Source organism: Aphelocoma coerulescens, chromosome 12 (genome assembly GCF_041296385.1).
Source record: "Aphelocoma coerulescens isolate FSJ_1873_10779 chromosome 12, UR_Acoe_1.0, whole genome shotgun sequence".
Taxonomy (NCBI): Eukaryota; Metazoa; Chordata; class Aves; order Passeriformes; family Corvidae; genus Aphelocoma; species Aphelocoma coerulescens.
In genome coordinates, this window is record NC_091026.1 from 4,676,870 (window position 1) to 4,692,166 (window position 15,297).

Genomic DNA, 15,297 nt, shown 5'->3' on the forward strand with positions numbered 1-15,297 from the left:
AAATCTAAACCCATTAGCCCTTGTCTGATTACTACAGACCCTGCCAAAAGGTCTGTCCCCATCATCTTACAAGCCCCCTTTAGATACTGAAAGGCTAAACCAGGTCTGTCCAGAGCCTTCTCTCCTCTCCAGGCTGAGCAACCCCACCTCTCCCAGCCTGTCCTCACATGGGGGATGTTCCAGCCCTGAGTCCCTGTATGTCCCTAGGGATGTGAGGGCAGGGAGCCGGTGGCTGTGTGGTGTTCAGCTCCCTGCCAGGTTAAATATGTGCTCTGCTATTTCACAAGTGTTTATAATGGCACTTGGAATATATTCTGAAACAGAGAATTTTTAAGCACAGTATGAAATAACCATGACCCTCTGGTTCAGAACTGGATTACATTCTGTTGTATCAATTGGTATATGAGCCTTGATACTTTTAAACAGTGTATCAGCTTTCCTATTAAGTACCTGAACTGGTTGCCCTTCACAAACTCTAAACATCAAGTAGTAATTAACCACACATCACAGGGAACTGTTCCTTCCCCTAAGGAAGTGGATAACATTAGGAGTGGTTATCCTGTGCAATATATATCATTTTATTACACTCCAAAATTATGAAGCATTAGTATTACAGCTGCCCTTGCAACCTTTACTGAGGCCCTTTGGGAACAAATATAAAATTCAAGACTATCAGAAGTCACCTGTTTTTCTGCAGGTACTTCACTAAGTGCCATTTAATAAGTTTTATCTTCCACATTTAATTTGTTGCCTCAGGTCACTGTCTGAAACACTGCACTTATAAATCTCCCCACAGCAGCCTTTATCTCGAATATGCAAGTAAAAGCAGCAGTGAAAACACGAGATATTGATTTCAGGAGTCTCAGTCAATCTCACAGGAAACTTTGCAGGTTCCAGAGCCCCCACTCAGTAACTTCTCTGCCATGACATTGCCACCAGTGTTGTTATTCACATGAACTGAAATAAACCCACTGCCAGCAACAGATAAGCTGCAAACAAAGACGGAGAAAGGCAGAAGTTTTCAGCAGTGCACTTCAGTCACTCTTTGGGTGAGGTGGGGAGGGTTGGATCCTTTTGAAAAGGCTCAAGGATAACACAGCTACCTGCCAGCTATGACTCTGAAAATCTGTAGATAAATGAGATGGGCTGTCTACTGACTGGTGCTTCCATAACAAACAGGAAAATATAGGATTTTGCCAGTGAGAGAACATGCAGAAATGGAAGAATGTAAGTAGAGTTCTTTAAATGCATGTGTTTCAGATGATACCTCTGAAGTTACAATTTTATGAGCCAAAGCAAACAAAAGTATCCATCAGACCTGATTCTTGGTATATTAAAAACAAACAAACTCTGTAGAATTACATGTAATTTTCACACCCTCATACACAAAAAAAGATACAATGAACTAAAACGTCTCTAAGTTTCAATAATTACTTCTTTGTTTCCCTTCTAAACAAGAAGCACTGTAGCTTCTTAGAAAGAAGGAAAAATACTCACCCTCTGTTACTGACAATTGCCTTCTTCAAGTGAATATAATTTGCAGGAAAAATCCCCTGCAAGAGAAAAAATTCTGCACGTTAGAAAAATACATTTGCAGTTTTTAGCATCGGTAACCTAAGCCACAATAACTGCCAATATATCTATTAAAAACCCCCCAAATAACCACTGTGTCAAAGCTGCCAGTCCAAACTCAACATTCTAATTAGTAACAATTGACTGTTTTAGTCTGTCTTAGACCAGGACACCACACTGGAACAAACCTCCACTGGGAGGATCAGAAGAGTGGCTCTTTTACAGTTTGCAGCACAGCACCAGCAGCTCCTAGAGCAGGCCTGTGTCGGGATGCTGCATTAGGTTTAAAACCACAAATGATACAAAAACTAAAAGCCCACCATCAAATGTGCATTGAGCCCCCATGGACAGAAGTATTCTATTACTTGCATACCCTGGAGCTATCAGTTTTCCTCCCTCTTTCCAAGGAAAAGCTGTCCAAACCCACTTGGGATACCTCTGGTTATCTGCCTTTTGCTGTTCCCATGGGGGCTGGACTCTGACCTTGCCTGTGCCAGTGTGCTCTTGTGTGCTGAGACGTGGGGAAAAGAGGTAATTTAATCCAACCTTTTCCTAGTGTCCCACATTCTCTGTAAAGCACACAGCCCTGAATCCTCACAGCAAAGTCTGTCAGTGTGTAAGAACAGCAATCTGCACTTCAGTGGGAAACACAGGAGCAGCACTGGAAATCTTTGGATTAAAAACCAGCTGGCAGCCTCTGACAAAAATGTCAGCAATCAAGTGTGGGCTTTCAATTTTTGAGCTTTAAAACCATACAATTTAGGAACAAAAATTTGGGGGGGGGAAGGGGAGGGCGGCGTTTGAAAGGAATAGTAAAGAGGGTGCCAAATGCTAAGGAAAATTCCTTCTTGTTCATAGGCAAGACTAAAATTATAGAAGGAAAAAAGCTGAATCTAAGAGGAATGGCTTCATCGGGAAAACAGTAAATGTGCTTGCTTTCAACCACATGAAAATCCAGAAAAGGAAGAAATGCTACTTCAGTTTCTTGTTTGGTTCACTTCCAGTTGATGCTGCTTATTTCTGGTATCTAAGAAACCAGGGAAGGTTTGAAGGGCTCTCCTATTTAAACTGAACATATACACAAGCAGAGGCACCAACACACACAATGACTGCAGACATTTCATTAAAAGAGTATTATTGTCATGACAATGTAATACAGGTAATATTACATTCCATAGTACAGGTAAACATGAGGGATCTGGTACTCTTCTCTCTTTAAATACAAGTAATATCTAAACGAACAGATAATGAAGTGAAGCTCATACAGAAGAGCCTATTGGCATGTTTAGATACCAACAGTTACAAAAACTTAGATGCATTCACAAAAACAATCATACCAGAACAGTCAAAAAAGTTCTTCAAGAGCAAAAATGATGGGAAAAAATGGAAAATGACCAAATACAATGGTTAAACTGTAAAAATCTGACCCTCCCCAACATTTGACAAAATCCTCTTTCAACAGACTTTTTTCAAAGTTGTCTTAGATTAATAACTCAACTTATTAAATGTGTTCTTTAAAAATGCTGCATTAAAGCAATGCAGTATCACCCACCTATGCCTTTCTTAGGGGAGTAGGGTGGAGAGGATCAAACTGGATGAGCTTTATAAATATTGAAAAAATTACGCGTTACATGTCAGGAAGGTTTCTGATCCTTTGAGCGATTAATGAGTATCACTCAATTTTAAAAGAAATCCAATCCTCCCACAGGAAAGAAGTTAGAGAAGGAAAATGAAAAGTTTACTGGGTCGCAACAGCAAAATAGATTTAATCTCCCAATAGATTAACAAATGTATTCACGCTTACCTTGACACTGGGCTTCTTAATGGAAACACCTCTGTACCAACCTGAAACCAGATAAAACACATTATAATTATTTGTGGCACTGCTGTCCTTACACAGAAACAAACTGACTACAGCCATGCAGTTACTGAGATAATCTAAAAAACCAGCTGTGCCTCACACAGATCAAAATTTTAAGAGAGCTTTTGTTAGGATTTTTTTTTTTTTTTTTTTTTTGCTCTGCAATGATGACAAACATTTAACAACCTGGAATGCTCTTGTTTCTTCCCACCAGGAATAAAAGCAGATTAGCTAGCTCCTGTACTAATAATCAGTAGTCATTGTGGCAAAGACACAATCAGCACTCAGGGAAGACTCTGCACTGAACACTTCTCTTCCAGGCTGGCACATGAGTCTTGTTGCAGTGTTTATCTTGACAAGATCTCCAGACTTCAGAAACCTGTAAAAGCCATGACCATACATTTCTAATGTGCTTTAAACAAATAGAAATTCTCTGCATGTGTCTGGTCTTACGTATGTCTGAGTAGAGAACAGGATTTAGGATCTAATTTACAAACCCCATTATTATTCTTGTATCCCCCATCAGGAAACAGCTCCAGACAGGACAATAAATGAGGAGTACAACACAAAGCCACTAAAGCTGCAAGTTAAACAGAAGAACTCAGTTCCTGGTGCTTTCCACAGGTGACAGCAATGTTACTGCAGGATTCAGCCAGGAATAAAGGGGATGAAAACCTCATCCAGCTGAAGAGTGGAAAAGGAGCTCACTCCGGAGCTGGGCCTGGAACAGCCCCAGGAGCACAGGGGGGTTGGTAGGTTCTCGGGAGAGGGCCTGACCATCCCAAATTCCTGGGCAAACTTGGCCAGGCCCAGCTCCACCCCAAGTTCAGCCTTCAAGTGTCATTACCAACTGCAGCCAGTGCCAGACAGGCACAGCCCACGCCTGCCAAAAGCCAACGCTTCCACTAAATCCACTTCCCACAAAAAGTCCTCCCATTTTCCCAGCAACTTCCTACCTGCTGGTTTTTTCCCCTCCCTTATTCAAAATTAGCAAAAGCTGCCAGTAACGGGCTATGGAGAATAGAGAAGAACAGAACCAAGTAACTGGGTATTTTGTCTCTCTTAGAAAAAGGACTTCAGATTTGGCTGAATTATGACAAGAGTCTCATTGAGAGGATCAGATGTGGGGAAGAAGGCCTTGAATTTGTTTTAAAGACAGCCTGATAGTCTTGAATTTTTATTTTGTTTTACAAAGGGAATCTAAGTCAATATGAAATAAAATAACTGATGAATTCAGGACAATTGCAAACCTTAGTACAGAAAAAATTAAAATCCATCTTCATTACACAAATTTCTCATGAAGATAGGACATAACACAAAGATTTGTTTTCCTATGAAATCACTGATTATATTAAAAAAATTGTTGTTCTGAATACATTTTAGTTGATCAAACTTCAGAGCAATCATATTAATATAAATATACATGCACAAACAACACATACAGACCTTTAACATCAGTGTTTTCTAGAACTCCACACAACTGTGCCCACACCTGCTTTTGAGCAACAGATGCTGCATATTTTTAAGGTCACAGAAAAAAATAAATTCATTTATCCTGTGATTCACTGTTACTAATATTAAATACAGTCTGTACCTCAGAAATAACCAGACATTTAAGCTCTAAGACAAACAGAATGACAAACTTCTTGGTAAGTGGGGAAAAGAGTGGTTTTTATCCAAGTTTGTGAAGAGACCTGTAAAAGAACAAAACCCTGTAAAGGGCGTGGCCATTAATAATTTAGATCTACAGGGTAATGCAAATCAAACATATTTCTGAAAACCTACCTAATTTCTGAGGTTTTTGTTCTTCATTCCAAAACAAATTTTCAAAGCTTACAAGCTCTGTGTTTACAGAGTTGTGAAAAACAGGCAGGGAAGGACCCTGAGAAATCACCCAGCCCATCCAAGCCACATCTCTAAATCTCTCCTCATATTTAGTCTGGTTTAAACAGCATCCAGTCATTTATTATCAGGGTTGAATAACTGCACTCCTTGTCTGTGGAAAATGATCCATACATCTGTGAAACCTAGATTCCAAGGTATTTCTGCACCAAATTCCAAGGAAACTCTATTTCTGCTACTCCATGCAGACCAGTTTGAAAATGGTGGTGTTGCACAGGCACCTTTTTAAAAAATTTCTTCCACAGATCAACACTGGCCAACAAAACTGCATGTAACATGCGAAGTTTTGGTATAATACTTGGAAATCCAGCATATTTATGTCAAGTGGAGATGGTAAATCCTCACTGGACAACCTATTTCAGTGGCTCAGACAACATACATGCACTTTATAACCTTTGATGCTATTTGAATTATTGATGCTTTTCTTTTGGACATTATGGAAAACATTTTGTAGACTTTTCTCTTGTAGTGTCCTCCATATATTTGAAAAGTGGTTACATTTCCCTTTAATCTTATAAATTGAGCCCTCCAGACCTTAGTTTTTCTTTTATCTTTTCTTTTTCATGTGGTATAATTTTTTTAAAGGCACCCCTCTCTATATTTTGAGTTTCCTCCAACTCATGGAAGCAAGAGACACTCAAAGAGCTCAGCAGAACCTGAAAGCCCTAGACTGTAAAATGTACAACCCATTCTGTATCACAAAGTAAAAGCTATGAGAAAAGGTACAATGCCTTTTTTTTAAAGGCACAGTTAGAAAATTGCATCTGCATTACATTATTCCCTAAAATGAGCTAAACTGGCATTCTGGAATTAGTCTTAAACACATTAATATTGATGTAATCATTCAGCTTAAAGCGAATCTGTTTTGGAGGATCTAATGACAATAGCCATCAAATCCAGGCAGGTGCTTCAGCTAATTGTGATCCCAACAAGCGCTCCCTGGTCAGACACAACACTGACCAACACGTTTAGGTGTCACTATAGCAAATAATAACTTAATATTTCAGAGTTACAGTTTGCATTTAGTGACATATGGTCTTTAGAGGGTACTGACTTCACAGAAATGGTGAAGAAGATGTGATTTAAAATCAAGAAGTGGAAAAACGCTGTGACAAAAGAAGTGACAAGAATTCTGTGAATAATGTGAAACAACGATCATGCCTGCAATGAAGTTGGGAGGGGACATAGCTGGGATGGCAGGCCTGAATCAAAGGGATATTCCACACCATAAACATCATTTGCTATAAGAAAACTAAAAATTAGTCTATCAGAAGTGCCATTCTACAATTGTTTGTACCTATGGAAATCCACAGTGGGGGAAACTCGACGTCACATTAGAGAATCTGCGAACTGTTGGATAAAGACTGAAAACCCATCTTTCCAAAAGTATGTCACACTCAGCAGTCTCAGCAATAGTGCAGCCCTAGTTAAACTGCAAAAGCAACTCTGGGGCAGTCCTGCACATCTCAATCACTTCAGTGACTAGAAGAGCTACCAATGATTTTTGTTGATCTTTACTTGAAAATGCCTTGAACAAAACAGGCTACACTTTCTAAGAGCCCTCTCATAACCTTTTTCAGATTTCCACTTAATCTGCAAGAGGTCTGTCACATGGAAAAAGCTCACCCCTTTAGAGGACTTAGGAACAGAGAAGCAAAAGGGTCCTAATTGAAATATATTGATCTATTTTCAGAAAAATAAAGTTCAAGTATCAGTGTTAAATAAAGACTCTTGAGCTGCAGACTGTAGGAAAAAATAAATTCTGCTTATAATTTCTTGACAAACAAAATTCTGAAAATAAATTACATTAAGTATATGGTAAATCCTAAAACTAAAGTTTGTTCTTAAATAAAGTACTGCCAGTAGAATCTGCTACAGGAACTCGAGCATTCTTTGTCCTACAAAAATAAATGTACTTGGCAGAAACGTGAGTAACCCTCAAACCCGAAGCAAAGCTGTTTTTTACATATACAAGCCAATAAACAATTGCTTTTACCTTATAATCTGCATGTGAACTGCTGTGCAGAGCTAAAGGCACCCAAAGCAACCCAGGAGAGGGAGAGGAGCAGTGCTCAGCAAAAGCTTCCCGATGCCAAGAGCGCTCTGTCCTGAGCTCGCTGCTCCGCGCATGCCAGGCAGGAGGAGCAGCAGATAAATGCCTGCACCACGTCAGGGAGCAGCCTTAGGCCAGCAGAGCCACAGGAATATGCTGATAATGCTGCCAGGGATGCCATGACAAAGGCAAAGAGAGATGGGATGTGTTGCATCGTGGCATCAGCCAGAGGGCCATCAAGAAGCCACTCCCATGCTCCGAAAGATGACTTTCAATAAGCGGACAGGATCCACCGCAGCAGAGGTGTGGGTCCAAGAGGCTTCCCTTCCATGGGCACATTCCACAAAAGGCAAAGAGGGAAAAAAGAGGATAAAAAGGCAGGAAAAAGCAAACAGGAAAAGGGGTATCTCACTGGAGACATCTTCCTCAGGACAAACACAAATTGCTGGGACAGAGTCACTTTGGCCCAGGCAGCCACAGGACAGCTCCTGACTCAGATGGGAGGAAACCTGCAGGGCTCCCACAGCACTGACGGCCTGGAGTGGGATTCCTCCCTCAACTGTATGGCACAGCTTGGAAGCATGGCAAAGGCATCACTTCTCAAGCACATTGAATTCATCAAGAATTTTAAAAAACCCTAACTGCAAGTTATATCTGCTCCTTAAGTGTCCCCAATACCAGAAACACTTATTTTGACCATGCCATCACTGCTAGAACAACAGAGGGAAACTTTAAACATATTTTCTGCATGGTTTAAGAACACAATTATTAATGTACACACATGAAAACCATGTAGATAAATACTCGTGTGGCTAGGAGAATTTGCATGGATAAGATAATATTCTTTTAACTGGTGCTTCAGGCATCAGCCGGTTTCCATTCTTTAGTGAATATACAAAATTCTCAAGGTAATAATTACAGTTACTGAAGTTAAAGCATTTTTAATCTAAGGAAAATTGCCCTCCAGCAATAAAAACAAATGGACAAAACAGACATTTTAAATTTACTCTGAATGGCACTAGTTACTGACAGCTACTGCCTGTGGCAGGGCAATAGCCACGTGACTTGAAAGACAGGGTGTTCCTTAGAATGCACAGTCCAAATGTATATTTCAACCAGGAGTGTGCTCATGCTTTGCCACTTGACAAAAGAAAATTCCATCCTTCAGCATTTCCAAGTGCCACACTAACGTCATACCCCTCCAGCTCCTCAAGGCATGGCAGGCAGAGCAGAGAACTCCCCTTGGTGTTTCAGTGCTCCCTTGGTGCCAAGATCACAAGTGGAAGGGCTCAGAGAGGGGAACAGAGAGGGGAACAGAGAGGGGGGAAAACTGTGAATGACAAGCACAGGTCCAACTGGTGTCTTGATGAACATTTCTAACCTTTGAGTGAAACCAGTCAATGATCTGAGAACCCTTTGTGCAAGCAGTAACTACAAAACCACTCTGCTAACACCTCATGCTGTACAGATGGTGTGTGTTTGATGGAAACACAGGTGGAGCCTTTGGTAGCTGCAGAGGAAAGGCACGTACCAAGTCCATGGTTTGATTTACTGGGATAGTGGGCAGAGGGAGGCCTTTGTCAGACTTAGGGTTAAAAACCAGTGATTTAGGTATTTGTGAGGCACAGAAATTTGTGGAAATCCAAAAGTTCCAATTTCAACCATGTGAACAAGATCCAAATTAACAAAGACAACTGTATTTCACTGCATTTCATTTAAAAAATGCATAGACAACCACAATTTTTTTAATGTATTATCAATTGGTATTTATATTTATTAACCTTAGAGACAAATATGTGTATGTGTGTATGTATGCACCCACATTTGTTTCTTTACTCTGCAAATATCTATAAAACTTAGCTGCAGTGATACCCAAAATCTTCAAATAGGAAATTCCCTCCTCTTTCACTCAATTGCTCTAAAAGCAGGGACTGCTTCTTACACCAGTCACTACAGAAGAGCACTTGCTCTTTTGTAATACAAATACAGCTATTCAGTAAGTTATTATGATTAAAAATAAGCACATTCAGAAGTATAGCTACTCTTTGAATCTTTGTCAGCCTTGAATTCTCCAGCAAGTCTCTGAAATCATAGTTCACATTACTAAAAGTTTTTGTGTATGTGAATCTTTTCAACCCAGACAGCAAAATCCCTGCTGCAGACAATTATGCATAAACTATTCAAGAAGTGAAGCTGAAACAGTGATGGATCTTCTGTGACTCTCACACCAGTGACCCTTATTTTGTGTGGGTTAACATTATTTTATCCAGTCTGTCTGCACAAAAGAATCCCCAGCAAATAATGCAGAAGTAGAGGACGCTGTTAAACAACCACTTAGACAAGAATGCTTAAAAAGCAACTGCTTTTTTTTCCCCCCCTTTTAAGAACCTACTTTGCACATTTAGTGTGCTTTTTTGCATAATTCACACATGCAAGAGCTGCAGCACAGACCATCTGAATATTCAGATGAGTTTCATAGTGTGGAGTTCCAGATGTTATTATCAAAATTAATGTATCTTTTTATACACAAAGTCCATGGTACACCCCAACCAAAATGACAGGATAGAGGGCTTAAAAAACAAAACCAAAGAATTCTGCACAAACCTTCTTCCATCCAGGTAAACCTTGTCTGAGGAATTCCTTTCTCAGCAATTTGAAGGCTGGCATGAATTGCTTTTGAGGAATCATCCTCAAAACTACCAGCAAAGGAAATATTCAAAGCCTAATTATTATAACACTGTACAGACAAGTTGGATTATCCCTTTGCTCTTCCATAAACAACCTGCTCCTTGGTGATCATGTTTTATTTCCCAGTTTTGAAAATTTCCCAGAAATGGTTGGAAAATACCATGACTGCTTTCAACAATATACAGTGTTTAATTACCTTAGAGTTATCCCATCCTAAGCACAGGGATACTTTTCTCCTGAGCTTGCACCATGTTCTAATTCACAAGAACTGGTAAAATAATTACAGTCTGCCCTCAGTGTGTGAGCACAGCTTAGCCCATCACACCACTCATGGTTTTTAAAAAAGCATGGGATTGTTTACAGCAAGCTTCTTTGTGGGTAATTTTCCCCATTGCACTGCAAAGCTCTCATTCAACAGAAAATTTTTACAAATGTAGGTGAAGAAGCTACTACGTTACTAGAAAAATTAGCATAGAAAAGGTGACTTTTTTGTGATGAGTTAAGTCAGTGGGAAAACAAACACCTGAGTACAAGAAAAAGCATCAAGAGCAAAAGCCAGTTCTAGGCATGAGGGAGGCAAAGCAGAGTCTGCTGACAAGCACACAGAAGGTCTGGGGAGCAACATTAACACTGGAGATGAAAAACGACTTTAAACTGAACAAATAAAAAAAACCACATCTACAACTTTGTGGAATGTTAATTTGGAATTCAAATTTGTGGATCTGGGTTTTGAATTTGTTTAACACTTCAGGATAAAGGTTACATTATTCCACCTCAGAATATAGTGAAACATGTTCTCATACTGTATCTTGTCAACCTACTTCTCACCAGACATGTTTTACAACGCTTGCTTGAACATTAGGATAAGAATAATTCTCCTTTTACATACAACTTCAATCACTCTTCATGTGAACAAAGCAGAGCATTAGGACATTCAATTTATTCACACACAGACATCTCCAGCCACATACGAACTATAAAATTTACAATGGCATTTTGCTTTAGGTACAAAAACACACATCAAGATAAATGCAAAACAATCTCTCCTAAACCCATTTTTTTCTAGTATTGCTAATCTATTTAAAAATTAATATTTTAGACCTATTCAGATGTTTCTGAGTAATAAAACTGATACACTTAATAGAAATACATAACAGTAACACTGAGAAAATACAGTAAAAAAAAAAAATACTGGTTTATCTTTTACATGATGAAATTTCAGTGTAAGACCCAGTTACAATACAACAGTCAGGTCAGGGTTCAAGATTTTCTGGACAGATGGTTAACTTCAAACACACTGACCCCCTATCAGACTGGATTAGTGCCAAGAGCACTCAGCCTTTCCTACATAAAGTGGGTCAGAGTAGGTTTTATTCAAGTGCTTTGATTTGATGCATCATGATTTCCAAAGAACTTACTATTAAAATATGCTAGATTAAGATAATTGTATATTCTTACATAGAAAAGGGGGTTCCTTCTTGGACATCACACTTACCTTCACATTTCTCCAGGATCTGGACAGTTTCACCTAGTTCCAGGACCAAGCCTTGCGGAACAGTTCCTCGGAAGCTGCATATCACTAGAGGGTGGGGAAAAAGAGAGAGAGACATATGAGGCTTGGATCTTTGTGTGAATTTTCTTCTAAGCATAGCCCTTTAGCTCACTCCCTGCACAAAAATAGCTCTTACATAGCTGCCCAGAAAACCTGTCAGCCAACTTTTCCTGATCAGAGATCTTTATTCCGGCCCTCATCAGAAATTAAGCTCAACAACAACATAAAAGCTGAGCTTTTTAAAAGATTTTTAAATTAAGCAAGGCTTGTAATCACTTTAATCAGCAACCTCTGATTCATATTGCATACAAAGATTTCCTCGTCTCGCAATTCTTACTCAACTCCACAACCCATCAATGGAACAGGCTGCCCAAACTGCAGAGATTACAACAGGAACTCAACTCCAGGAATTACTTTTCTCCAAGTTGAAACTATTTCAAATACCATCTGTGCAACTAATACACTGCAAAAATCCTGTAATACCATACATTATATTTAAGCAGACATATGAAAGAATACATAAGAATCTGTACTTTTGATAAGCACTAATTAATATGATACACATCTTGCTTTTCCAGGTATCTTTAGTTTTCATTAACCAGGGAAAATAAGAATCCATCTTCATATTTCAGAAAATATTAATATAATAAATAAAAATACTAAATGAAACTCGATTTTAAAAATAAATTTTAAAAATATCACAGTGTCTGATGATCTGTTCTTCAGCTATATTTATGAAAACACAACAGGGACATGGACATGGGTAGTTCCCTCAAACATGGCATGTCAGAATGAAGGGTGAATTGCAGGTAATGTCCACCCTGCCCCCAGTCCCAGCATTTAAAAACTCCCCAGGCACAGATTTAATGCAATCACTCCAGTATCTTGTTCCAGGTAAACACGCACTCAGGAGAGCCCGGCACACCCTGGAGCACTACAAGTGGAATTCCACGAGTTGAAATAGTGACCTCCAGTGGGCACCATCCTTTTCTCCAATTTAAGAGAACGCTCCCCTTGGAATGCAAACACTCCAGCTGTGGTCAAGATGTTCCCATGTGATAGAGGCACATTTCACAGAATATTCTGAGTTGGAAGGGACCCACCAGGATCATCGAGTCCAACTCAAGTGAATGGCCCATACAGGGATCAAACCCATGACCCTGGAGTTATCAGCACCATGCTCCAACTGAGTTCATCTCCTCCCTAAATACCTTTCCATGTCAAAGCCACGAGCCCCTTAGGACTGCACATTAAGCAGACAGGCTGAAGTCCAGGGGAAGAACATCATGAACTCAAGACTCCCACCTGCACTATGTACCACGACGTAGGTCTCTTGAACCTTGAATTTCCAAGAAATAACAAGAAAAGCATAGACAAAACTTCCACCAGAACAAAACTGTGTTTTAACCCTATACACAGACTTCATTATGGGCAAGAAAGAACAAACTTCACCCACACAGATGTGGCCAACACAAGAAAGAGTGAAAAAAAATTCAAAGGGAACCAAATGGCGTCAAACCTTTGCACCTCCACTGTGAGACTCAATGCAGGGTTTAATCACAAGAGTTAAGAACTCAGAATTTCATCGACAACACTAAACTGCTCTCTCAGCTCTTATGGCCCAGCAGAAGTCACTGTCAGTTAAATGAGGCTTTAAATTCCTGTTTACATCAGAGGCAGGAGAAACACAACAACTGGCTCCAGACTGGAATAATGCAGACAGCATAATCCAACAAAAACTACGCTCATCAGCATTCTGGATTCATTCTTCACCCATGAAGAAATCATAAATATGGATTTCAACCAAAGAAAAACTACTTAAAGCCTCTCCCAAAGTGCAGGAACACTGACAACTGAAATGATGAACTGGCAGGACATAATCAAAAACCTCCAATGGCTTTTCCTTTTTGTTTTTTTCCTGTTTATTTTGCCCCTTCACTATTTTAGATAGCTGGATCCTTTAAATATAGAAAATGTTTTCTCGTTTCTAATTGGCAATTTTACCAGAACAAGAAAATATCAGTTGATTTGCAAAATACTGCAAAATCCTGTATTAAAATGTGATTTTTTTGTTCAAACCAACAAAACCACTAAAAAATTCACGTATGTCTCAAAAAAGGGGAATTTCAAACACCTTGGATAAGAAGCTACCTTTAAAAACACCAGAAAACAAAATGGAGAAGTGTTAATACAGTAATAAGATATTCATTCATGAGAGCAATTTTAGATATATTATTAATTTTAAGAATTTATATAGGCATGATAATATTAAAAGCCAGTTTCCAGACCTTTTTCATCTTTTCTGAACATGCCATGGATATCATGATAGAGACACCAGTCATAGGACATGTGGGTGCTGGTGGTTGTAGACAATAGAAAAGAAATAACGGAGAGAAAAACAACCCAACTGGTCTTACTCAGCCAAGCCCAACTAGAAACAGCTACTCTGAGAAGTATTACTGCATACTAACACTGCATTAGATGCTCTGAATTAGCAAACAGCAGCTGACTTCCTATGACAATTATTTACTGTATTAAAACTACTGAATCAAGGATGCAGCTGAGAAAGAAGTTGCAAGTTCTTTGGCCATCACATACCTGCTTATTCTGTAATAATACAGGTGAGTTTGCAATAAAAGCTAAAGGAAAGGTACCAGGAAGAGACAGTACTGGGTTTTCTTCAATTGCTGATAGAATAATTTTTTAAAACATGGTCAGGAGTAGTGACTTCAATATATTTAGTCTCATAGGAAGTAATTCTAATAGATCTGTTAGTTTACAGATGCAAACTGTCCACTTTTAAAAGGATTCTACTGGTCACACAAAGAACATCTGATACAAGGACTCTACAATATGTAATCGGCTCTTTAGAATTCAGAGCACTCTATTAATAAGATAGACAAAGCCCTTCTCTTAGGTCTACTTCACTCAAAAAAAGAATAAATAAGCAGAAATCACAAAACAGAACTGAACTGATTCCATCAGCTCTAGATACAATCTTGATGATCATACTCAATTAGAAAATTAGTTCTCATACAAAAGTAACACCCCCTTCATTCTCAATACAACAGTATGGAATCCAATTCCTTTTGCAAATCATCAATGAATTATGTGAGTCTCTTCTGTTTGACAATTTTTATCAATCTATAGGACCAGTGAATAGCAATATAGATTTTATCAAAATAGTGGAAGCCAAATCTCAAGGGTAAATGATTTTCCAGCCACACTAAATTGAAGTCAGGAAAAATCAAATAATCCAAATAAATTGACCCAATAGACCAAACTGTCTTGCTAAACTGTTAACAAGAACAAAGTTTAACATTTCTGAAATAAAAAAGACTGGTAAAAATAACTCCTGATTATGACAGAATCACAGAAATTTAAGGCTACTTTATAGTCTGATTTATTATTCCAAAGGTTACTTACAAAAAGTTATGGATGTTACTCATTCTTTAAGCTAAAAATGCATTATGCAAGACAACCTTATTTATAAAGGCCCTTTTAGATACACAGATCTTCTTAGCCAGTATTATTTGAAAAATATGATCACAAATATAAATGAGAAATACAGAGTAATTTAACTATTCTGAAGAAAATAATTTACAGAGAGGACTCTGAAAACTCATTTCTGTCCTTTCCACAGAGAATTTTTTTACCCTAAATGATCAC

The 15,297-nt window shown here is 38.7% G+C and overlaps 1 protein-coding gene across 4 annotated transcripts in view; it reads right to left on the reverse strand.

The window, feature by feature from the left end:
• The window catches only part of DOCK3 (dedicator of cytokinesis 3), a 192,326-nt gene that overhangs the window by 161,114 nt on the left and 15,915 nt on the right, over window positions 1-15,297 (reverse strand). For all 4 annotated transcript variants that reach the window (XM_069027878.1, XM_069027877.1, XM_069027876.1 and 1 more), the window contains exons 2-4: window positions 11,572-11,655; window positions 3,377-3,417; window positions 1,498-1,553 (exon numbers count right to left, since the gene is read on the reverse strand). In XM_069027878.1, the coding sequence (XP_068883979.1) occupies window positions 1,498-1,553; window positions 3,377-3,417; window positions 11,572-11,655 (181 nt within the window). The remainder of the gene's footprint in view (window positions 1-1,497; window positions 1,554-3,376; window positions 3,418-11,571; window positions 11,656-15,297) is intronic.